A 26878-nucleotide genomic window follows, 5' to 3' on the forward strand; every position below is an offset into this window, starting at 1 on the left:
TAGCCCACTGAGATACCATGCCCCAGTTTAACATGAATACCCCACTCAGAAACAGTATACTGACTCTGAGCCAACCAGTCCTTGTTTTAGCCCCTTAATGCCGAGCACCAGGCAGGGTTACAAGTACCATCTTTAAACGTCTTTTAGAATCCGCTTTCCGGGAGGATTCTCCACTACTACACCACGGAGGCGGTCCCATGATGTAAGCTCACTTGACTTGCAGTCAGGTTAGCTAACCAAAGAAATATAATACTGACACAACTGTGAATATAATCTTTATTTCCCACTCCACTCTTTCAAACACCATAACCATATACAGAGAATATCATACAATAATAGCTAAGCATGTCCTCACACATTCACAAGACTACTTCTCCACAGACAACACAGGGGCATAAGTAAATGCCAACATGTTCGGAAAATGCACCTGTGTGTTTTGCGCAACAGTTTTATCCATATATAAAGGTAGACAATGTTAAGAAAGAAAAGTACAAATTTCAAAAAGCCCTGGTATAAAATAGTTGACACAGCATCCGGATTATGATAATGATCATCATCAGCTCAGGCACTGGGAACAAAGGTTCCAGAACAGATAGGTATTGAGTAAGTCTTGAAAAGGCAGCATCACAAAAGCAGAAAATTGAATTAAGATGCTTATATCTTAAAATGTTCAAAGATTTGACATGCAAGCAGGGATATATTAGTACAAAATGATCACTTGTTTCAATTATAAGAGATATCAAGTCTTGAATGTCGATTATATATCAACAAATCTTTACAATAAAACACAAAAATACTCACTCACAAACAAACAGATTGTCTACAGTAAAATTCGCAAACTTAACCAATAAAAACCACAGACTCAAATCTTATTCTTAAATATAACTCAATTCAAAACAAATGTACATATCAAAACAAAACTGGTCAACAAATTCTCTAATTACAACTGAATAGAAATAACATATATCATTGTGCCAGACAAATATATATCGGTAGTTAATACTGTATATTTCAAGAAAAGATATGGTTGAAGTCTAGAAAAAATAAACTATATGTAAAAAAAAAAGCAGCATATTGTAGCACTTATACTATACAAAAACTTTTAACATTTGGACTCCCTCTATTAAACATTGATGTACTGACTGAACTAAGTTTTAGAAGTGAAGTGATACAAGTCTCAGAAACCCAGGGGAACGGGTATGGTGCTGACAAACCTAGAAACATAATCAGGGTGAACCGGGTTTCGAACCTACAATCATAGGTTTCTGGCATGCCCAAGGGACGCAACTCTGCAAAGCGAATCGCAGCGCCTTAGACAACTAGGCCACCTGTGCCCCCGCTGGACATTGGATTCAAGTCATTAAAAGCACACTTGGTCTTTGAAATTTTATGACAAAGATCAGTTAACAATTCCCCAAATTCAAGGGAGACGGTTCCCACATGGCACTAGTTACAATGTCTAGATCAAGACCAGACATGGACACGCTGGATGTAGACCCTCTTAAAACATTCCTGAAAAGTCATGAAAAAACAGAATAGAATAGAAATGTTCTTAGAGAAAATTAGTGAAAAAAACCAATTATGCATGGATTTGTCTTGCTTCATTCACACTATTCACAATACTATACATTGCATCAGCTGCCAAATGGGCCCAGTTCATCACGAAGTATTACATCAACAATACTGATATTAAACATGAGTAGTCAAAACCAACTATGTACACAATCACAATTCACAAAGTACCAGTTTGATAAAAAAGACAACCTAAGTTAACATACATGTACTACTGAAGGGAATAACAAATTTCAAAAAGCCCTGGTATAGTGTGTTCAGGTTAATAGTGCTTCATAAATTGCACCAGTTTAGGGAATGAGTGAGTCAGTGAGTATGGTTTTACACCACTTCTTGCAATATTTCAGCAATATTACGGTGGGGGACACCAGTAATGGGCTTCATGCACAGTGTTTGAAATAAGCGCCTGCCGGTAGATCGTGTGTCCAATTCACATTTGCATGGGTCATGGCCTGCAGTAAATTTATGTGCCAATGTCTTTGTCACAAGAAGCTGCAGTGTTTGACATGAGGGCCTGAAGAGTTTAGTCAGGGCCTGCAGCTTCTAAAGTCTGTGGGTCCTGATGGCAGCCTGGCAATTTTGTAAATTTAACACTGTTCAGACATTGCATCCATTTTGGGGATCAAACCCAGGCCTTTTTGAATAGAGAACACACGAGTGAGTGAGTGACTATGGTTTTACAAGCTCTTAGCAATATTCCAGCAATATCACGGCAGGAGACACCAGAAATGGGCTTCACACATTGTACCCATGTGGGAAATCAAACCTGGGCTTCGGCGTGACGAGCGAACACTTTTAACCACTAGGCTACCCCACCACCCTTGAACACACTACATACCCGGCTACAACTCAGGCTCATTAGCTGCATATTCAATATACATAATTTTTTATTCACACTTGCAACAATTCAGATGGTGATAAACACCTGTGTCTATATTTGTGTCAAGAATCCATTGACTGATGTGGGTAGTATGGAATGCTGATGTAACGTTTAACAACCTTCTACCACTTATTTGTAGATGGAATATTCTACACACCTCTTTCACTTCTTTATCAAACTGGTACATTCAATCTTACAATTATATATCAATACATATATATGTGAATACACACATCAAAGCCTTCATAAACACCCACACATCAAACATTGTGTGTTGAAATATGTCTGATTGTCTTCTTTTTTAATCTAGTCAAGCACGATCATCAAAAATCAATGGTAAAATGATTGTCAACAGTTTCAAATTGTTCGAAGTTTATTTTGATATTTTTCTTATGTTGGATTCAGAAAATGTCAAAATACTTATCTTTGCAATATCACACCTTACTGATACACCTCTTTGGCTGTCTGTCTGTCCAAGACCAGAGTCCCCATCTACATAGGCCCACAATAGATTTGAATGTGAAACATAACTCTTGGAAACTTTGAACAGTTTAGTTTGAGAGGAACTACCCCAAAACTAATCTCACATTTTCTATGAAAAATGTATCTAGACATGTTTTTCAAGTATGAGCAAAATCAAATCTGCAGAGCTGCGTCTGTACAGAGGATGAGATAGCTGGCTTAAACACAGGATGAATGGTAGCTCAGTTAAACATCAGGGTAGAAAAATACTTCAGGTAACTCCAGAAAATACACTGTTAAAATACTTCAACAAATAACAATCTGCCTCCTCACAGGGTCGGCCACTGGGGAAAGTGTGTTCCACATGTCCTTCTCTTACAACACACGATCTCATTTCTACTACTTGCATATTTCACATAAGGCACTTTCTTAAATACAATCTGTAATAATTTTTACACTTGGTTTCAGTGTTTTCCTCCAATGACTTATGCACAACACACTGTTGCATTTTTGTTGCAAAATTTAACCACCAACTGACCAATACCATCACAACACTCAAGCACATATATATATATTACATTCCAAGGACTCAGAATTCAGCGGAAGCTGCAAATGTATTCCTTACAAAAAAAATTGTTGTAGCCTTAATAAATATTGACACACTTTATCCAGATCTGTTAGAGAGCAAACACATTAAAGTGCTGAAAAACTTTGATGTCACATATTGACTTGTATGGTTAGTAGTTCTGTATAAGATCTGAATAAATAAGCAGTGGTGAGATTCATTACATGACTATGGATAAGGCAAGTCCAGTTTGTGCAGAACATGTTACAAACAGCATATAGTTCCTATGTACACCAGACAGTGTGGACAGGACCCTAATCACAGGTTGCCTCGGTCTGCCTGGTCCTGCTCGATGGCCTCAAACAAAGACTTGAAGTTTCCCGCGCCAAATCCCTGAAACAGAGTGAAGTGATCAGCAATTTCTTTGCAGTGAATATAGTATAGACATATCAAAAGACATAAGGGTGAGATTCTGTTTATCATCCAAAATGATTCTTTTTTCATTTTCAGTTATATCCAATGTCTTGGATGTAAATGGTACAGCTAACCAGCTTCAGTAGCAGATAGATTTTGTGATGTCATTTGATTACGACGTCATGGTAACCGATGACAATGGTCTGTTAATCCTTTGTGATGCAATTTCATTGTACGCTTTAACTCACCCAAGCGATATCTCCCCATTTTCCCTTTCGATTCCCCATCCATTTGAATCAAGGACACATATCCTTTCAAGTAATCAACAAAGCTTTCAACTCTAAAATCCTGTTGCAGCAGAAACATTTGGTGACAATGTCTGGATATACAAATAACCATACCTGGTACCCCTGTACACACACCTGGTGACAAAGCACCCTACCTGGTACCCCTGTACACACACCTGGTGACACAGCACCCTACCTGGTACCCCTGTACACACCTTGTGACAAAGCACCCTACCTGGTACCCCTGTACACACACCTGGTGACAAAGCACCCTACCTGGTACCCCTGTACACACACCTGGTGTCACAGCACCCTACCTGGTACCCCTGTACACACACCTGGTGACAAAGCACCCTACCTGGTACCCCTGTACACACCTGGTGACAAAGCACCCTACCTGGTACCCCTGTACACACCTGGTGACAAAGCACCCTACCTGGTACCCGTTTACACACCTGGTGATTGTGTCTCTGGATGACCTCCAGGAACAAGGTGGGCCGGTCTTGTATGATCTTGGTGAAGATCTGGAGCAGGTAGCCATTGTCGTCATAGTCCACAAGGATGTTCAGACTCTGGAGCTACAGCAGAAACCAGCATTTCATCTATTCTTGAAATATTGAAAATATTGAATTGAAATTCATATAGTGAGTATGGTTTTACGCCGCTTATAGCAATATTCAAGAAATATCATGGGGGGGGGGACACCAGAAATGAGCTTCACCCATTGTACCCATGTCGGGAATCGAACCTGGGTCTTTGGTGTGACGAGCGAATGCTTAAACCACTAGGCTACCCGACCCCCCCTACAAATTCAGAAGGGTTGCTTGTTAATGTTGTATTACGTCACAGTCAGAAATATTTCAGCTACATAACTGCCGCTGGGACCAGACAAACCTCTGCCTGACAATGTCACAAAAGTGAAAACCAGACAACACCTCCATATATGGTTGTACAGGTGAACCCTGAGTGAACTTTGAGTGCCCATACCAAAACAAAGGAGGTGTGTGTTCTTGAGCCAACGTTCATATAGCAACGTGTGTGCGTGCGTGAGTCTGGACCAGACAATCCAGTGATTGACATCATGAGTATCGATCCACGCGATTGGGTTACGATGCCATGCATTAACCAAGTCAGCAAGCCTCACAACCCGATCCTGTTAGTCGCTGCTTGTACTAGTTCAGACTAATGTTCGATTATATAGTGCTAGCGCTAGCGGTAGCGGTATGGGGACGGTAGTGTCATGGTGCGGGGCAGTATCACACATGACAGACGAACTGATTTGATTATTGTTAATGGACATTTGAATGGCCAGTCATATGTTGACGAAATTTTGTGTCCTGTTTTGAACTCCAAGATGAGAATGTCAGGCCACATCGTGGTCAGGTCATCACCAATTAATTCCGATGAGAAGGCATACGTCCATATGTATTGCAATATTTTTTCTGTCTTCCAGTATCTTGGGTAAAAATGATGTTTCACTTCGAAATTAATTGACAAATTTCAGAAACACAGAAGTGAATTGTTTCTTGCGTTGTTTTCTCCCCTGTATCCATGACTACAAAATGGTGGCAACTGACCGTGCTGAGTAATATTTACTCTAGTATGTAGAAAAAAAATATCTGCATGTACGATCACTTTCAATTACTGTCCAAAACTCTAGCTCCCAATACATCGCAATACATACCCCAATACAAATACCTGTATTGCAATACATTTCAATACAACTTGTTTGGCAATACACTTCCAGAACCATAAGAAAGGTGACATACTACATCAAGATCTTCAATGATCTTCACTTTAGAGTTGGCCAGCTGTTTGCGGAGGTTGGTGTAGTAGGTGCTGGGAACTTGAATAAACTGCATTCCACGGGCTCGCAGGTTGCGGATCTGAAGCACAGAGGGATCCATGACGAACAACCTCCACACATTCCACAACAGAACGGCAGATAAAGGAAGAATTAATGTCAGGAAGTTATGAGATTGCCACAACAAAACCTACAGTTGTTAGTGCATTTGGAGCAATCCCGAAGACTGACAGCAAGATAAGACTTATCCATGATGAGAGTTTGCAGCAGGGAAAGGGTATGAATAACGCCGCACTCAGCAATATTCCAGCTATATGATGGAGGTCTGTAAATAATCAAGTCTTGACCAGACAACCCAGTGATTGACATCATGAGCATCTATCTACGCAATTGGGATATAATGACATGGATCAACTAATCAGTGAACCTGACCACCCGATCCCGTTAGTTGCCTCTTACGATAAGCATATTTGCCTTGTACGCAAAGCATGGGTTGCTGAAGACCTATTCTACCCCGGATCTTCACGGGTGAAAACAATGAATAAACATTATAAATAAGTCATTTTGCTACATAAATAGTATGCTGCCGTACATGTATACATAAATACATATATACCCCACTCACACACAGTATACTAACTCCAATCTGAACAGTGCTTGTTTGAGCCCCCAAATGCCGAGCGCCAGGCAGAGTAACAACAAGTACCATCTTTTAATGTCTTTTGGTATGACATTGCCAGGGATCAAACCTCAGACCTTCCACTCTACGTGTAGATGCTTTATCCACAAGCACACCAAGCTGGTCGGTGTTATCAGTGAAATATAAGTCACCTCCACAAAGCCATAATATTAGTTAAGCCACAACATGAATGAGGAAAAATTATAAAACCCCATTTGGGGAACTTTTGCTGCTGACCTGTGATCAAATATCAGCCTCTGAACAGTTCTGGGTAAAGCTTTAAGGATTTACAGTAGTAATAACAGTACTGACCGTCTGGATGATATCTTGGGACTTCATGGCGATGTGCTGGACCCCTGCTCCTCCATAGTAGTCCACGTATTCCTGTACAAGTCAAACAGCATGCTTACTAAACCACAAACTACTGTTGGGAATTGCTAAGCTTTTCATCAATAATCACTCTTTCTTTTAATCGTATACTGTCTAGGAGGGTATTTACTGTTATACTGTCTAGGAGGGTATTTACTGTTATACTGTCTAGGAGGGTATTAACTGTTATACTGTCAAGGCAGGTATTTACTGTTATACTGTCCAGGAGGGTATTTACTGTTATACTGTCTAGGAGGGTATTTACTGTTATACTGTCTAGGAGGGTATTTACTGTTATACTGTCCAGGAGGGTATTTACTGTTATACTGTCTAGGAGGGTATGTAATGTTATACTGTCCAGGAGGGTATGTAATGTTATACTGTCCAGGAGGGTATGTAATGTTATACTGTCCAGGAGGGTATGTAATGTTATACTGTCTAGGAGGGTATTTACTGTTATACTGTCCAGGAGGGTATGTAATGTTAAACTGTCCAGGAGGGTATTTACTGTTATACTGTCTTGGAGGGTATGTAATGTTCTCCTGTCTAGGAGGGTATTTACTGTTATACTGTCAAGGAGGGTATTTACTGTTATACTGTCCAGGAGGGTATTTACTGTTATACTGTCAAGGAGGGTACGTAATGTTATACTGTCCAGGAGGGTATTTACTGTTATACTGTCAAGAAGGGTATGTTACAGGTAGGTTACAGACCTAATCTCTTTTATAACCTGAAAACAGGCCTATGTCTGCAACATTTTACTACAGGTAACAGACTACTTGAAGGCAATTTTTTTTACTGTCCTCATAATTTAAGTTTTATTCCATATTTGTGAAATGTAGGGTTGTGAGGAGAAGAAGAAGCCTAAAATAGAGGTCATCAATATGTACCACTGAGTTGAACCTGGAGCAAGACCGTGAATCTAGCATTTAAATCTATTACAAGCACCTAAGGGAGCAACTCTGCACAGTGTATTTAGGTGCATTGACAACCCTAGACTGAGGCAATTTGGAATATCTGGCATAACTGTTGTATAAAAGTAAAAACTGCATGGCCTTTTATCACCTAAACTGCTTTAAATCTGTAAACCTTCCCACTTTCCCAGCAAAAGCTAAAACAAGTTATTATTAATTGGTTGTATAAGTGACAATGCCTAGTTTATAACTAGCTCAATCCTGACAGTGTTGTTCTGGACATAAATTCATAACATATTTCATTTAATCATATGGGCCAAATATGTTTCAAAATATTGTAATGATTATGCTAAATCCTAATGGTTATGTCTGCTTTGACCAAATGAGCACAGTGTGTGGAGCTTGTACCTGAATCTGACTCTTCCTCTTCCCTGGTGCGGGTTCATTGATGGGCATCTTGATGGTCTCCTCGTAGTTGGTGACCACGATGGAGCGGAGCGAGGAGTAGTTGGTGTGGATCTGGGAGTCGTCCACGGACCAGAAGCGGTGGAACATTAGGTTCTTCTCATACCTACACACCAATACACACAGTACACAACAGTACACAGCAATACACAACTGTACAAAAATAATACACTGCAATACACAGCAATACACAGCAATACACAGCAATACACCAATGCATTGATACTGATAGTCTACAATCTTCCCGAGACAAGGGAGTTAACAGTTCCCACACTTACCAAACTACGCTGGAATTTCTGGGCTCGTTTGTTTGTTTGTTTGTTTATGTTTAACGCTGCACTCAGCAATATTCCAGCTATATGACGGTGGTCTGTAAATAATCGAGTCTGGACCAGACAATCCAGTGATTGATATTATGAGCATCGATCCACGCAATTGGGATACGATGTGATGCATCAACAAAGTCAGCGAGCCTGACCACCCGATCCCGTTAGTCGCCTTTTACGACAAGCATAGTCGCCTGTTACGGCAAGCATGGGTTGCTGAAGACCTATTCTATTCCGGATCTTCACGGGTCAGGCTAGTTTGTAACACCACCAGTGGCTATTATGTATTAGATCCCTTCTATGACCCTCCTATTGACCAATCAGACTTTACTTCTCATATCACTTGCATTTGTTTCAAACAAAATGGTGGTGCCCAGTCAGGATGATCAGATCGATGATCAAGATCAATATTGTAATAAAACGGGTCTTACTTTGCAAACTGCATCAATCATGAGCATCTTGATATAAAACATGAAAGGTTTTCGAAAATATCTGTTGACACCGAGTTGGCACTTCTCATGTTTTGCAAATTCTGCAATCGGCCGAAATCTGCACAAGCCACATGCCAGAATATGTGTGATGACACAAAATGTCACAAAACGTGTGATGACACACAATGTCACAATACGTCTAGAACAATCTAGAACTTTCACAATCGTGTAATAATAATAAAAACATTTTGAGACCAGTCATATGCGTTTAAATCAGATTTGTTTGGATCTAGGCTGCAGAGTTTTTAATAACTTTGTTCTGCAATCACCATAAGTTTCTGAGCTAGTGTGAGGTGCTGCATTATGCTGTGCAGAGTTGCCGTGCAGAGTTGCCTCCCTTTGTCACGTTAGAAACCTATGATCATGGGTTCGAATACCAGTTCGCCCCGATTGTTTATGTTTCAAGGTTTGTCAGTTCCATACTCGTGCTCGTGGGTTTCACCAAAGTGGTATACGTCTGAGACAGGCTTTCCTCCCACCTCCCACGTTGTGATATAAGTGGAACTGTTGAAATTCAAAGCAGTGTTAAACCCAACACATTCACTTACTCTGAGTTTATGAAAACACAAACCTGGGCATTATGCGTCGCCCAGTTTTCTAAGTCACCACAGTTTGCGGTGAACAGTTGCGTCCCTTAGATGAGCCAGAAAACTATGATCATGGGCTTTCAAATCCCATATTGCCCCAATTTTATTCCAGCACCATGCCCATTCTCATGGGTTTCGCAAAAATGGTAAACACCTGCATCACTTCAATATGGCTCAAAGCGATGACACTCACTCACTCACTCCATAGTGATGCTACAGGTTCTCCGATCGGACCTACCATTCTGCTGCATTTGTCATGGCGCTGTCAGGCTGGTTCCCCACAATATGGTCAATCATCTGCAGGTCTATTGGGGGGCTGAAACAAATGACAGAAGAAATGAGTGTCATCCACACCATCGGAGCATGATGAACTGCAGCTGACCAAATCACAGAACCCGACCACCTGATTGCTGCCCTCGTCAGGTCTTAAATCACAGAACCTGACCACCTGATTGCTGCCCTCGTCAGGTCTTAAATCACAGAACCCGACCACCTGATTGCTGCCCTCGTCAGGTCTTAAATCACAGAACCTGACCACCTGATTGCTGCCCTCGTCAGGTCTTAAATCACAGAACCCGACCACCTGATTGCTGCCCTCGTCAGGTCTTAAATCACAGAACCCGACCACCTGATTGCTGCCCGCGTCAGGTTTTAAATCACAGAACCGGACCACCTGATTGCTGCCCTCGTCAGGTCTTAAATCACAGAACCTGACCACCTGATTGCTGCCCTCGTCAGGTCTTAAATCACAGAACCCGACCACCTGATTGCTGCCCTCGTCAGGTCTTAAATCACAGAACCCCACCACCTGATTGCTGCCCTCGTCAGGTCTTAAATCACAGAACCTGACCACCTGATTGCTGCCCTCGTCAGGTCTTAAATCACAGAACCCCGACCACCTGATTGCTGCCCTCGTCAGGTCTTAAATCACAGAACCCCACCACCTGATTGCTGCCCTCGTCAGGTCTTAAATCACAGAACCCCACCACCTGATTGCTGCCCTCGTCAGGTCTTAAATCACAGAACCTGACCACCTGATTGCTGCCCTCGTCAGGTCTTAAATCACAGAACCCGACCACCTGATTGCTGCCCTCGTCAGGTCTTAAATCACAGAACCTGACCACCTGATTGCTGCCCTCGTCAGGTCTTAAATCACAGAACCCGACCACCTGATTGCTGCCCTTGTCAGGTCTTAAATCACAGAACCCGACCACCTGATTGCTGCCCTTGTCAGGTCTTTAGACAAGCTTAAGCTATACCACATGATACATATCTGTGTCTAGATCGGAGGGAACTTTCAAAGAAGGTTGTGTCAGGTGAACCTTCATCATTCAAATGAAGGATTTCAGGTGATTAAAGTGATTTGTCTGCATTTCTTCTCCACATTGATTTGGAAGTTTCTATATCAACAAAAGAAAAAACCCATAAAAACACAAATATTCCTTCGATGATATGCCCTTGTGAATGATATGCCCTCAGAAAATACAGCATATATTAAATATCCAAAACAATATAATATCACTGCGTTTATCATTTAATTCAGAACAGGTCGATTAACTTTGTTTTCAAGATACAGAGATCTGATATGATGGTCTGAATGCTTCGCCCATTCTTAACACGATGGGAGGTATCGTATCAGAGTAAAGGATCTGACTTCAGTGAGCTTGGTTGTGTACTTACAGGAGTGCAGTGAGAGGGTCCTTGTCAGCGACAGCCCTGTAGCCGGGGAGAAAGGGGCCCTTGTAGTTGGACCTGTCTATCAGCATATGGGTTGTGTCTCCATACGTCTGGATCACTGCCATCTTCAGAGTTCCGTTATCATCACTCTCCTCCCAGGGTTCCTTCAACACGATGGCGCCACGCTGAACAGCTCGCTGGAAAACACAAAAATCTACATTTGTTGTCTGACTTTCCTGTCTGACTTTGTTGTCTATGAGCGATGGAGTCTTACACTGTTGTTAGCGATGCAAAGGTCAGTCAGTACAGTGACCCACTGTGTACTGTTCATATCAAGCAGCCTTTGTGACCAACTGATCCCCTAAATGTATGCTCAATGTATTTGTGAACAGTTGGGTTCTGTAATCTTACTGTAATATCACAGCAACATTATCAATATCACAGCAATGTCTGCAATTTTCCAACAATATTACAGTATGGCCAGTACCGCAGCCTGGAGACATCAACAAAGTGGTTGATAGCATGAGCATCCATCCATGCCATCAGGGTCACCAGTGTGCCTCAGCCTGGAGACATCAACCAAGTGGTTCATAGCATGAGCATCCATCCATGCCATCAGGGTCACCAGTGTGCCTCAGCCTGGAGACGTCAACCAAGTGGTTGATAGCATGAGCATCCATCCATGCCATCAGGGTCACCAATGTGCCTCAGTCTGGAGACGTCAACCAAGTGGTTGATATCATGAGCATCCATCCATGCCATCAGGGTCACCAATGTGCCTCAGTCTGGAGACGTCAACCAAGTGGTTGATAGCATGAGCACCCACCCATGCCATCAGGGTCACCAGTGTGCATCAGCCTGGAGACGTCAACCAAGTGGTTGATAACATGAGCACCCATCCATGCCATCAGGGTCACCAGTGTGCATCAGCCTGGAGACGTCAACCAAGTGGTTGATAACATGATCATTCATCCATGTCAGCAGGGTGTCCAGTGTGCCTCAGTCTAGAGACTTCAACCAAGTGGTGGATAGCATGAGCATTGTTCTACACAGCATTAGCTTTAGATTGTCACGTAGAAGAGTTTGACTTACAATTATAAACTTATTGAGAGTATCTGCTGCATCAATCTCATTAAAATCAGACCATAGTTTCTCGCTTTCGCTAAACAAAGATCTGAGGACATCCCATTACAGGTCACGTCAGAACGACCTTTCATCCAACCAATCAAAGTTTTGTTTGTTTGTTTGTGTGTTTGTTGTTGAATGCCGCACACAACAATATTCTAGCTATATGACGGCGGTCTGTAAATAATCAAGTCTGGACCAGACAATCCAGTGATTGACATTAAGAGCATCAATCTAGTAACTGGGATACAATGACATACAACAACCAAGTCACTGAGCCTGACTACCTGATCCCATTAGTCGCCTCTTACGACAAGCATAGTCGCCTCTTACAGCAAGCATGGGTTGCTGAAGACCTTTTCTCTAACCTGATCCTCATGAGTGTATTGAGTATTTGATGCATTGATATTTTAACAAAATCCAAATGCCAATTGAATTGTCAGTCAGCAAATACTCACTAACACCCGCAAATCTCAAAACATATACTGTGTATCTCCATAGCCCAACCTTAAAGATGGCATCGACATCTTCCACTTCAAAAGCCACATCCTTGACACCATCTCCATGTTTTACTAAATGGTCACCAAACTCTGGAAAATATATACAAAAAAACTAAAGGCGGCCATTCGGTAAAAAACTACACAGTCAAGATAGGGGACAAAAGTTATGAAAAATAGTTAAATGTTACGAATAGAATATTAAATGTTTCTAATAAAGGTCAAAGTACAAATGCGCCATCTGATGTTCAAATTGTCAACGTTGTCCTTTAGCAGTTCACTGTCCTTTCTTGCGCACTGACATTCTTTAGTACACATTGTTCTTTCTTTTCATATGACGTCTTTTTGTAACATTTGACTATTAATATTGCGTACTTTTGACCTTTAATTCAATTTTTTTTTTTTTAACCAGCATCTGTTTGTTTTGTATTTTGATCGTTATAAGTAACATTTAATATTCTATTCGTAACTTTTAACTATTTTTTATAACTTTTGTCCTTTATTTGAACTTTGTATTTCTTGACTGAATGGCCACCCATAGGAAACACTAGCACCTGGAACATACTATCAGTCCGGTATTAGAACCTGCATCATGTAATCAGTCAGTGACTAGCACCTGTAACTGATCTTGAATTTCTTTGGTGTCGGAGAAGTGGAATGGTTACATCTATGGATTGATATTTTGACTCAGTACGATAGTGGTAGACCCTTGTTTCATCACACGTTACTAATCTCTTTTTGAATTTGACGCAATCCTCCTCAGTTAGCTCTAAATTTTCCCTGGCAATGTCAGTTCTTTTTTCCTTAAGATCAGAATTTAGAAACTTTGGCACCCAACGGTCAGATATCTATTTCATCTGTAAATGTTCATGAATAATAGTTCAGCAATGGTAATACATCTATCTGACAGTGTAAGTTTTTCTATCTCCTTTATTGAATCTTCATTGATGGAAGTTTAGGAACGTCCAGACCTATGGCCATCATCAAGGCTTGTTCTTCCAGCCTTAAACATAGCTGCCCAACATTTAACAGTGGAATATCTAGGGCACTTATCCCCAAAGACTTGTGACGTACTTTTCTCTAAAAGTAAAAAACTTGATTACTGCTCGGTACTTGTTCTTTTCCATTTCTGTGTCCATTTGGAACTCTATCACATTCAACTGTCTGTCACTAATATACAAACGGCCTTAACAGACCAAATACACTTGCAATGAACTACTCAAACAATGTACTACATTGACTAGTTCACTTTGTTATGGCCCATAGTTGAAAGTTAGTCCGGCATAGAACCTTTTGACCAGCCCTCGTACCCATGATTACTACTGTTCTTTTCTGTTATTGAATTTTCCGAGTAAATATCACTTACTTAAGTTTTAAAACATACACAAAATAACGCTGTGAATGGTGATTTAGTAAAATGTCAAAAGTAGCGAGATGTGTACGATGAACGTTTCTGATCAGGAGTGCTGAAACCTTTGACATGCCAGCTGCAGGTCTTCCTGATTGTGGATCATCTTCCAACTGCACACTCTTTACTGTGGCTAAGGAAGGAGCATCATCCCCTAAACTTGACACCATGTCCGCATAGATGGCTGTTGGAGTCCGCTCTTTCAGTTGGAGGTACTACACCAATTTTGTCCATTTTCATCTACACAGAATAGTCACTTTGATGCCTGCAGAAACAGCTGCCTGGTTGTGCATGTGACTCAAATGCAGCATGTAAGCATGGAAAGTATTGTACTTAATACATGCAAACTGTTAAGAGTGTATTATACATCCTTCATAGTTAGGCTCAGAACTTTTCAGTCACCCCCCTTGTATTTCAACAACTTTCAAGATACCTTGTGGCTTGTTAGGCTCCAACATGGACTGGAATACAAATATGATCTGAAATGAAAGATGGTGAGAAACATAGAGATGTAGTAAACTACCTACTGCGTAGGCCTAACTAAATGTTTTCGGATGTTTATTATCCATAACACTCATATACTCATAACACCCATCCCATCACTAACTCCACCTATATCCCCGACTTACTATCCGTATGACAGTATCCCTCACTTATTCCACCCCATCCCTCACTTATTCCACCACCATCCTTCACTTACTCCAACCCCATCACTCACTTATTCCATCCCATCCCTCACTTATTCCACCACCATCCTTCACTTACTCCAACACCATCACTCACTTATTCCATCCCCATCACTCACTTATTCCATCCCCATCATTCACTTACTCCAACCCCATCACTCACTTATTCCATCCCCATCACTCACTTATTCCATCCCCATCATTCACTTATTCCATCCCCATCATTCACTTACTCCAACCCCATCACTCACTTATTCCATCCCCATCATTCACTTATTCCCTCACTTAATCCATCCCTTACTTACTCCCTCACTTACTCAACTCCCACCCCCCATCCCCCACTTACTCCACCCATATCCCTCACGTACTCCACCCCCCATCCCCCACTTACTCCGCCCACATCCCTCACGTACTCCACCAACATCCCTCACTTACTCCGCCCACATCCCTCACTTACTCCACCCCCATCCCTCACTTACTCCACCCACATCCCTCACTTACTCCACCCATATCCCTCACTTACTCCACCCATATCCCTCACGTACTCCACCCACATCCCTCACTTACTCCACCCATATCCCTCACTTACTCCACCCACATCCCTCTTACTTACTCCACCCACATCCCTCACTTACTCCACCCACATCCCTCACTTACTCCACCCACAACCCTCACGTACTCCACCCATATCCCTCACTTACTCCACCCACATCCCTCACATACTCCACCCACATTCCTCACTTACTCCACCCACATCCCTCACTTACTCCGCCCACATCCACCACTTACTCCACCCACAACCCTCACTTACTCCACCCACATCCCTCACTTACTCCACCCACATCCCTCACTTACTCCACCCACATCCCTCACGTACTCCACCCACATTCCCCACTTACTCCACCCACATCCCTCACGTACTCCGCCCACATCCCCCACTTACTTCACCCACATCCCTCACTTACTCCAACCACATCCCTCACTTACTCCACCCACATCCCCAACTTACTCCACCCACATCCCTCACTTACTCCACCCACATCCACCACTTACTCCACCCATATCCCTCACTTACTCCACCCACATCCACCACTTACTCCACCGATATCCCTCACTTACTCCACCCATATCCCTCACTTACTCCACCCACATCCCTCACTTACTCCACCCACATCCCCCACTTACTCCACCCACATCCCTCACTTACTCCACCCACATCCCTCACTTACTCCGCCCACATCCCCCACTTACTCCACCCACATCCCCAACTTACTCCACCCATATCCCTCACTTACTCCACCCACATCCCCCACTTACTCCACCATCATCCCTCACTTACTCCACCCACATCCCCCACTTAGTCCACCCACATCCCTCACTTACTCCACCCCCATCCCTCACTTACTCCACCCACATCCCCCACTTACTCCACCATCATCCCTCACTTACTCCACCCACATCCCCCACTTACTCCACCATCATCCCTCACTTACTCCACCCACATCCCCCACTTAGTCCACCCACATTCCCCACTTACTCCACCCCCATCCCTCACTTACTCCACCCATATCCCTCACTTACTCCACCCATATCCACCACTTACACCACCATCACCCCCCACCCACATCCCTCACTTACTCCACCATCATCCCTCACTTACTCCACCCACATCCCCCACTTAGTCCACCCACATTCCCCACTTACTCCACCCATATCCCTCACTTACTCCACCCATATCCCTCACTTACTCCACCATCATCCCTTATGTACTCCACCAACATCCCTCACTTACTCCGCCCACATCCCTCACTTACTCCACCCCCATCCCTCACTTACTCCACCCACATCCCTCACTTACTCCGCCCACATCCCTCACTTACTCCACCCACATCCCTCACTTACTCAACCCACATCCCTCACCTACTCCACCCCCATCCCCTACTTACTCCACCCACATCCCCCACTAACTCCACCCCCATCCCTCACTTACTCCACCCACATCCCTCACTTACTCAATCCACATCCCCCACTTACTCCACCCACATCCCTCACATACTCCACCCATATCCCTCACTTACTCCACCCACAACCCTCACTTACTCCACCCACATCCCTCACTTACTCCACCCACAACCCTCACGTACTCCACCCATATCCCTCACTTACTCCACCCACATCCCTCACATACTCCACCCACATTCCTCACTTACTCCACCCACATCCCTCACTTACTCCGCCCACATCCACCACTTACTCCACCCACAACCCTCACTTACTCCACCCACATCCCTCACTTACTCCACCCACATCCCTCACTTACTCCACCCACATCCCTCACGTACTCCACCCACATTCCCCACTTACTCCACCCACATCCCTCACGTACTCCGCCCACATCCCCCACTTACTTCACCCACATCCCCCACTTACTCCACCCACATCCCTCACTTACTCCAACCACATCCCTCACTTACTCCACCCACATCCCCAACTTACTCCACCCACATCCCTCACTTACTCCACCCACATCCACCACTTACTCCACCCATATCCCTCACTTACTCCACCCACATCCACCACTTACTCCACCCATATCCCTCACTTACTCCACCCATATCCCTCACTTACTCCACCCACATCCACCACTTACTCCACCCACATCCCCCACTTACTCCACCCACATCCCTCACTTACTCCACCCACATCCCTCACTTACTCCGCCCACATCCCCCACTTACTCCACCCACATCCCCAACTTACTCCACCCATATCCCTCACTTACTCCACCCACATCCCCCACTTACTCCACCATCATCCCTCACTTACTCCACCCACATCCCCCACTTAGTCCACCCACATCCCTCACTTACTCCACCCCCATCCCTCACTTACTCCACCCACATCCCCCACTTACTCCACCATCATCCCTCACTTACTCCACCCACATCCCCCACTTACTCCACCATCATCCCTCACTTACTCCACCCACATCCCCCACTTAGTCCACCCACATTCCCCACTTACTCCACCCCCATCCCTCACTTACTCCACCCATATCCCTCACTTACTCCACCCATATCCACCACTTACACCACCATCACCCCCCACCCACATCCCTCACTTACTCCACCATCATCCCTCACTTACTCCACCCACATCCCCCACTTAGTCCACCCACATTCCCCACTTACTCCACCCATATCCCTCACTTACTCCACCCATATCCCTCACTTACTCCACCATCATCCCTTATGTACTCCACCCACATTCCCCACTTACTCCACCCCCATCCCTCACTTACTCCACCCATATCCCTCACTTACTCCACCCATATCCACCACTTACACCACCATCACCCCCCACCCACATCCCTCACTTACTCCACCATCATCCCTCACTTACTCCACCCACATCCCCCACTTAGTCCACCCACATTCCCCACTTACTCCACCCATATCCCTCACTTACTCCACCCATATCCCTCACTTACTCCACCATCATCCCTTATGTACTCCACCAACATTCCCCACTTACTCCACCCACAACCCTCACGTACTCCACCCATATCCCTCACTTACTCCATCCACATCCCTCACTTACTCCACCCACATCCCTCACTTACTCCACCCACATCCCTCACGTACGCCACCCATATCCCTCACTTACTCCACCCACATCCCTCACTTACTCCACCCACATCCCTCACGTACTCCACCCATATCCCTCACTTACTCCACCCATATCCCTCACTTACTCCACCCCCATCCCCCACATACTCCAACCACATCCCCCACTTACTCCACCCACATACTCCACCCACATCCCTCACGTACTCCACCCCCATCCCTCACTTACTCCACCCCCATCCCTCATGTACTCCACCCATATCCCTCACTTACTCCACCCACATCCCTCACGTACTCCACCCATATCCCTCACTTACTCCACCCACATCCCTCACATACTCCACCCACATTCCTCACTTACTCCACCCACATCCCTCACTTACTCCGCCCACATCCACCACTTACTCCACCCACAACCCTCACGTACTCCACCCATATCCCTCACTTACTCCATCCACATCCCTCACTTACTCCACCCACATCCCTCACTTACTCCACCCACATCCCTCACGTACTCCACCCATATCCCTCACTTACTCCACCCACATCCCTCACATACTCCACCCACATCCCTCACGTACTCCACCCATATCCCTCACTTACTCCACCCATATACCTCACGTACTCCACCCATATCCCTCACTTACTCCACCCACATCCCTCACGTACTCCACCCATATCCCTCACTTACTCCACCCATATCCCTCACTTACTCCACCCCCATCCCCCAAATACTCCAACCACATCCCCCACTTACTCCACCCACATACTCCACCCACATCCCTCACGTACTCCACCCCCATCCCTCACTTACTCCACCCCCATCCCTCATGTACTCCACCCATATCCCTCACTTACTCCACCCACATCCCTCACGTACTCCACCCATATCCCTCACTTACTCCACCCACATCCCTCACATACTCCACCCACATTCCTCACTTACTCCACCCACATCCCTCACTTACTCCGCCCACATCCACCACTTACTCCACCCACAACCCTCACTTACTCCACCCCCATCCCTCACTTACTCCACCCATATCCCTCACTTACTCCACCCATATCCACCACTTACACCACCATCACCCCCCACCCACATCCCTCACTTACTCCACCATCATCCCTCACTTACTCCACCCACATCCCCCACTTAGTCCACCCACATTCCCCACTTACTCCACCCATATCCCTCACTTACTCCACCCATATCCCTCACTTACTCCACCATCATCCCTTATGTACTCCACCAACATTCCCCACTTACTCCACCCACAACCCTCACGTACTCCACCCATATCCCTCACTTACTCCATCCACATCCCTCACTTACTCCACCCACATCCCTCACTTACTCCACCCACATCCCTCACGTACTCCACCCATATCCCTCACTTACTCCACCCACATCCCTCACATACTCCACCCACATCCCTCACGTACTCCACCCATATCCCTCACTTACTCCACCCATATACCTCACGTACTCCACCCATATCCCTCACTTACTCCACCCACATCCCTCACGTACTCCACCCATATCCCTCACTTACTCCACCCATATCCCTCACTTACTCCACCCCCATCCCCCACATACTCCAACCACATCCCCCACTTACTCCACCCACATACTCCACCCACATCCCTCCATACTCCACCCCCATCCCTCACTTACTCCACCCCCATCCCTCATGTACTCCACCCATATCCCTCACTTACTCCACCCACATCCCTCACGTACTCCACCCATATCCCTCACTTACTCCACCCACATCCCTCACATACTCCACCCACATTCCTCACTTACTCCACCCACATCCCTCACTTACTCCGCCCACATCCACCACTTACTCCACCCACAACCCTCACTTACTCCACCCACATCCCTCACTTACTCCACCCACATCCCTCACTTACTCCACCCATATCCCTCACGTACTCCACCCATCTCTCTCACTTACTCCACCCACATTCCTCACTTACTCCACCCCCATCCCTCACGTACTCCACCCTTATCCCTCACTTACTCCACCCACATCCCTCACGTACTCCACCCACATTCCCCACTTACTCCACCCACAACCCTCACTTACTCCACCCATATCCCTCACTTACTCCACCCCCATCCCTCATGTACTCCACCCATATCCCTCACTTACTCCACCCCCATCCCTCATGTACTCCACCCTTATCCCTCACTTACTCCACCCACATCCCTCACGTACTCCGCCCACATCCACCACTTACTCCACCCCCAACCCTCACTTACTCCACCCACATCCCTCACTTACTCCACCCACATCCCTCACTTACTCCACCCACATCCCTCACTTACTCCACCCACATCCCTCACTTACTCCACCCATATCCCTCACGTACTCCACCCATATCCCTCACTTACTCCACCCACATCCCTCACTTACTCCACCCCCATCCCTCACGTACTCCACCCACATCCCTCACTTACTCCACCCACATCCCTCACTTACTCCACCCACAACCCTCACTTACTCCACCCCCATCCCTCACTTACTCCACCCACATCCCTTACGTACTCCACCCACATTCCCCACTTACTCCACCCACATCCCTCACGTACTCCACCCACATTCCCCACATACTCCACCCACAACCCTCACTTACTCCACCCATATCCCTCACTTACACCACCCCCATCCCTCATGTACTCCACCCATATCCCTCACTTACTCCACCCCCATCCCTCATGTACTCCACCCTTATCCCTCACTTACTCCACCCACATCCCTCACGTACTCCACCCACATTCCCCACTTACTCCACCCACAACCCTCACTTACTCCACCCACATCCCCCACTCCACCTGTACTCCCCCTCACCTTATTCTGCTTGACTGCGTGCGCCGCAATGTCTCTGCTGCCTGTCTCCAACCCCTTGTACATGAAGGGCTCAAAGCCCATGCGCGAACAATAGAAAGATGCTGCCTTGAAACAAAAAGATGCAGAAAATATTACTCAAGATAAATATTTGCATGAATCATTTTGACAGTTTAGTCACATAGCCATGTGTCCCCTCCCTGACATTTAACACTGTAATATGACACTTATGCAGGGAAAGATATGCTCACTAGTCCATTTGTCCGAGACAAGTGAAAATCTTCAGGGATTAGTTGATCTATCTATTTTACAAAAACTACAAGTGCAAAAATGAGCTGTATACAAGCTGCATCTGAGCAATGGAGTCTGCCCCTATAATGAATGCTGTATTTAATCACATATAACCAGTGTTTGGCTAGAGAACCTATGCTTGTTGTAGATGCTGACTTGTGTGGTTTCAGTGTGTTACTTGGCTGATTGTAAGTCCCTGTACTCTGATTATTGAATCATTGCTGTCGTTGTCAACAACTGACCTAAACAATAGCCCAGATTTTGATTATTTACAAGCTATGGGACACTGAGGTAGTCTAGTGGTTAAAGCATTCACTCATCACGCCAATGACTCCGGTTCAAAGACAATGGTACAACGTGTGATGCTCGTATCCGACAACCCTGTGATATTGCTGGAATATTGCTAACAGCTGCTCAGAATACCTGCTGGCAAGTGTATCAGATATAACCTCCTGCCTGTCAAATTTAGAAAAACATCTAGCTTTATCATGTTGAGTGCCATATATTGCGTATAGTGCACACTTTTTTCCTAATAACCACAGCTGTGTAGAAGGGGGTGCGCATTATACCGTACATGCCATAATGAGTTATGATATTTTTTCCACCAAATCAAAGACATTACCATGAGCATGTAACACCAGAAATACCATGTCAACAAATCTGTACTTAAGTACGCAAATTAATCATGTATTACACTGTCTAGTTATGAAAAGTGTTCATTGTATATCTGGACTTATGTTTGTAACTTATTTCATTAATTTTATTCAAAATTCCTTTTAATATTGTTTTAATTAAGGATGGTTTAAGGATGGATAACTGCACACCTAGATATTTATAACTAGGGACATTGAAATAGTCCCTAGATATATATATCTAGGTGTGCAGTTATCGTCCTCTGGTTCTTTGTATCTTACTCAAAAGACTTTGGCACAACGGGCATGGAAAGTAGTTCGAATACTACAATCAACACTGGGAAAATTCCAGCTCGTGTCTGTTTTCATATTTTTTATATAAAAGTATTGCCAATTTTAAATTATGGAGCAGAGGTTTGAGGATTTCATCCCTCACCCGATATTGAAAATGTACACGATCGTTTCTGTAAACTTGTTCTGAGCTTGAATAGAAACACCCCTAACAAAACTGCAAGAGGTATTGTGAATAGAACATCAATCAAGGTTTTGCATTACATAAAAATTATAAAATTCTGGTTAAGGTAATTGTCACAACAGGTTAATGTTATCATGAAAGGTTCTTATGATTTTCAGCATAGAAGGGCAGAAAATGGTAAAGCTTGTTGGGCTACTGATGTTAAATCTTTGTTATATACATATGGCTTTGGGGAAGTTTGGTTACAGCAAGGTGTTGGAAATAAAAATGCATTTCTATTGTGTTTTAAGCAAAGATGTAAAGATATCTGCCAACAAACATGGAATAATAATTTAGAATGTTATTCTAAGCTGGAATATTTTTGCTCTGTCAAGGAAAATTTTAATTATGAACATCTGACTAATTGTATTGATATAGCCATCTATCAAACAACACTCATTAGGTTTAGCTGTTCTAATCATAATCTATTGGTAGAGGCAGGTAGGCATTATAAAATACCAAGGCCAGAACATCTTTGTCCGTTTTGTATTGTGCCATATATAGAAAACTGAATTCCACCTCGAGTGTCCATTCTATTCGAATTTAAGGGAACAGGTACTTCCTAAATATAAATGCATAAGTCCAACTCTGGATAAACTAAAACAATTATATAGCTGCAACCTCTATGTTATAAGAAGATTTGCAAAGTATGTAAAGGAACACTCTTCTTAAAGATGTGCCTGTTATGTAGTACTATGCCATTGTAACAATGTGAGACTGGTTGTTGCCAGTGTGTGTAACATGTGTTGTGACCCGATCCATTGGGCGTCTGTGGGTTATGACCGGCCTCAGTAACCTTTTGTGCATCCTTCTCAGCACTCCGATGATTGTTGACTACTGGTTCGTGGCTCGCGGGCGCTTTTGTGAATCAGTTCCCTGATGTAATAATCAGCGCTCTCTGTACATGTGAACTGACAATCCAATGTACCTTGTATAATTGGCCGGTGGCCCCTTTACGGAATAAACGCATTCATTGCATTCATTAAGGATGGTTGCACATTGTACTCTTGTTGAGAAGGGCACCAGTCTATTTCCCTACAACACATTTAAACACCAAGTAGCCCTTTATTTACCACCTTGGTGAATCCATAAGCACAGGTAAGGTGCTGACATACCAAGGATTATAGTCAGGAGTAATCTGGGATTCAAACCCATGATCACCAGACTTACCCTGTAATAGTACCTCCACATACTAATGTTGCTCATATTATCGTTAGAGTGTTAACCGTGTACTGTTAAAAAATATAAACTGTAAATTATATATGAAACTTCAGTAAAATATCACAACCAGCTGTTCTGATAACCTAAACCTTATCAATTTGTGACCTCATAACAACTTTTGAGAACAAGTCGACCTTATGACGTCATACTTTTTCAACTGACCAATCAGCTTTAGAACCTCCCAAATGGCCATGTGAAAATATCGGAAATTTATTACACTGCCGTTGAATAAGTCCCTAAATATTCTTATGAGAAGTACATTATGTCATGTATATATATACTCTGACCTTTTCTGATCGTTTTAACTGTGTGACCTTGGCAAGCGATATTTAATATATTGATCTGTCAATAACCACCACGTACCATTCGCCCGTACGGAACATGGCTTGTCTGGGCCTTAACATCGACAAACACGTCCGAAGCGATGACGCAATATTTACATCGGCCGGTTCGCATATCGTAACTTGCCACCCCTCTTGTCTACCTTAATGGACTCTCCCAATGTTGATTCGATCGCACTTATCAACACCACTCAACAGTTGTTTCAAACGATCGATAACACTTGTCAATCAACAAATACATCTGATTTAGCTCAAACACGCACCTGTTTAGCGTTTCCAACCCAGAACGTGACATGGTCGAAGGTGACAAACCTCCCCGACTCGGGCTGAAAATACAAACATATTGAGGACACGTGGGTTAGGTCAAGGTCGAACTAATCTGACATGAAAATACTCGATTCATGTTCGCGAAGAATGCAAACGTGACACTTACCTTAGGACCTTTATCTGTGTATGTTGTCTGAAAATAATAAAAGATCAAGTCGTGAGTGTAAATTTAGAGAAAATCACAGTCGACATTCGACGCAAACCAAGTACACGTAGGTGCCTTACCATCTTGACTTGCTGTGTTGTGCGAAATGACTGAGCGACTATGCAATCCCTTCTCTGATTGGACAAATTTGTATAACTGTTATCCAATGAAAATATAGAATCGGGATCACGCCTCCAAAAGGTGACCAATATCGACATCGTTAACATGACACAGAGGAATACTCCCCCGGAAGAGACAATAATGTTTTGCGAGGGGTGTAAATTCTCCACAAAAAAAGAGGGAGAATAATGACAGAAAAATCGCATTGAAGCTTTCTTTTGACACTTGTGAATCATTCACAGTTTAATGAAATAAATATCTCGCGAGTACAGTAACGAAAAAGATAGCCACGAGTGAAAATAGAAATCTATATATATACTTCATTATATACTTTATTAAATTGTGTAGTTTCCCGGATATATATACTTCATTACATACTTTGTTTTCTCCCGGAAAATTAAATAATTACATTACAAATGTAAAACCTTGAAACGTAAATTCTCCCTACCTGACACACAGGGGCGGTTAACCACCCCTTGTATTTGCGAATAAACAAGTAGTTTCGTGTTTGCAAAATCTTAAAAAATGTAAACAAAAGTATTAAAAAAACCCATTAAGGGTCAAGAAAGTTCGTTGTCATACATTTCGATATGATTATAAACAAATTCAACTTTACAAAAAATATTCTTGAAAACTAGGAGACCGCTGTTGGAAGCGAAAAAATACACGCTGGCCAAGAAACAACAAGTAGAGATTGCTGCAGAGCATCAATAGCTCCCCGCAATATAATGTTATGTGCAGAGGAAGGAAGTGTAAGCTATGGGAGGAGAGAATTTGTGTTAAGTACAAATTGGTTGTTATTAATGTACTTTTCTTTGGAAAGCACAATAAAAGAAACAGTGTCTTTAATTGGTCAGCATAAAGAAAACCCCGGCAAGAAAACTGGGCCTGCCAGGCAAAACTTGATATATACCCACTATTAGTACCAATAAAAAAATCCCATATAGATAACACAATAAATGTCATTCTAAAGCATGCTTTTGCAGAAAATATCAATATTTCTGGTCAAAATGTTGGTGGGGTTAAATAAAGCAAACTTTTAAAATAGTAAACACAAAAAATGTAATGAATCCACTCTAAATATACTGCAGTTCAAATGTAAAAATTCACGCAATCTTAAATGGATTCCCATTAATCTAGCAGCAAGTTAGGAACATACAGTATCTATAAATATTGAGAATTATCTTACGTATTGTAAAAACAAAGGCCATAGGTCATTTTTCTCAAAACTTCGTTTAAGTAATCACAAACTAAAAATTGAAAAAATTGTAGATATACAAAAACACCAACCCCATTTGAACAACGTCTCTGTGAAACATGTGATGTCTCAGAAGATGAACAACATTACGCACTGTCATACATAATACAACTAAGAAAGAGAGTCACAAATCATCCCCAATCATGATAAAGAATTTGGTACACTCTGTTAAAAGGAGCAGATTCTTAATAAGTTTACCAACAGTTATCCAGAAACAACTTCCAAGATCTGTTAACATATCAACAATTACAAACAAATTCCTTGTACATGTATGTACAACATTACCATAGTTTTGCTCAATTCTCATATTGTTTCCATATAATTATAATACACTTGTTTT

At 43.4% G+C, this 26878-nt stretch overlaps 1 protein-coding gene across 1 annotated transcript; it reads right to left on the bottom strand.

Annotated features, from left to right (window-relative positions):
- Positions 1-262: 262 nt before the first annotated feature.
- LOC124122736 (4-hydroxyphenylpyruvate dioxygenase-like) lies at positions 263-25308 on the bottom strand. Its single transcript, XM_046485858.2, has 13 exons — positions 25241-25308; positions 25122-25148; positions 24952-25014; positions 21693-21797; positions 14956-15001; positions 13125-13207; positions 11496-11689; positions 10054-10131; positions 8355-8517; positions 6976-7047; positions 5950-6066; positions 4636-4758; positions 263-3872 (listed from the first exon to the last, which is right to left on the bottom strand). Exons 1-13 carry the CDS (start codon positions 25241-25243, stop codon positions 3798-3800), a joined length of 1149 nt encoding a protein of 382 aa, XP_046341814.2. The 5' UTR covers positions 25244-25308; the 3' UTR covers positions 263-3797.
- Positions 25309-26878: the final 1570 nt, after the last annotated feature.

Source organism: Haliotis rufescens, unplaced genomic scaffold, assembly GCF_023055435.1.
Source record: "Haliotis rufescens isolate VD_foot unplaced genomic scaffold, xgHalRufe1.0.p SCAF_15, whole genome shotgun sequence".
Classification (NCBI taxonomy): Eukaryota; Metazoa; Mollusca; class Gastropoda; order Lepetellida; family Haliotidae; genus Haliotis; species Haliotis rufescens.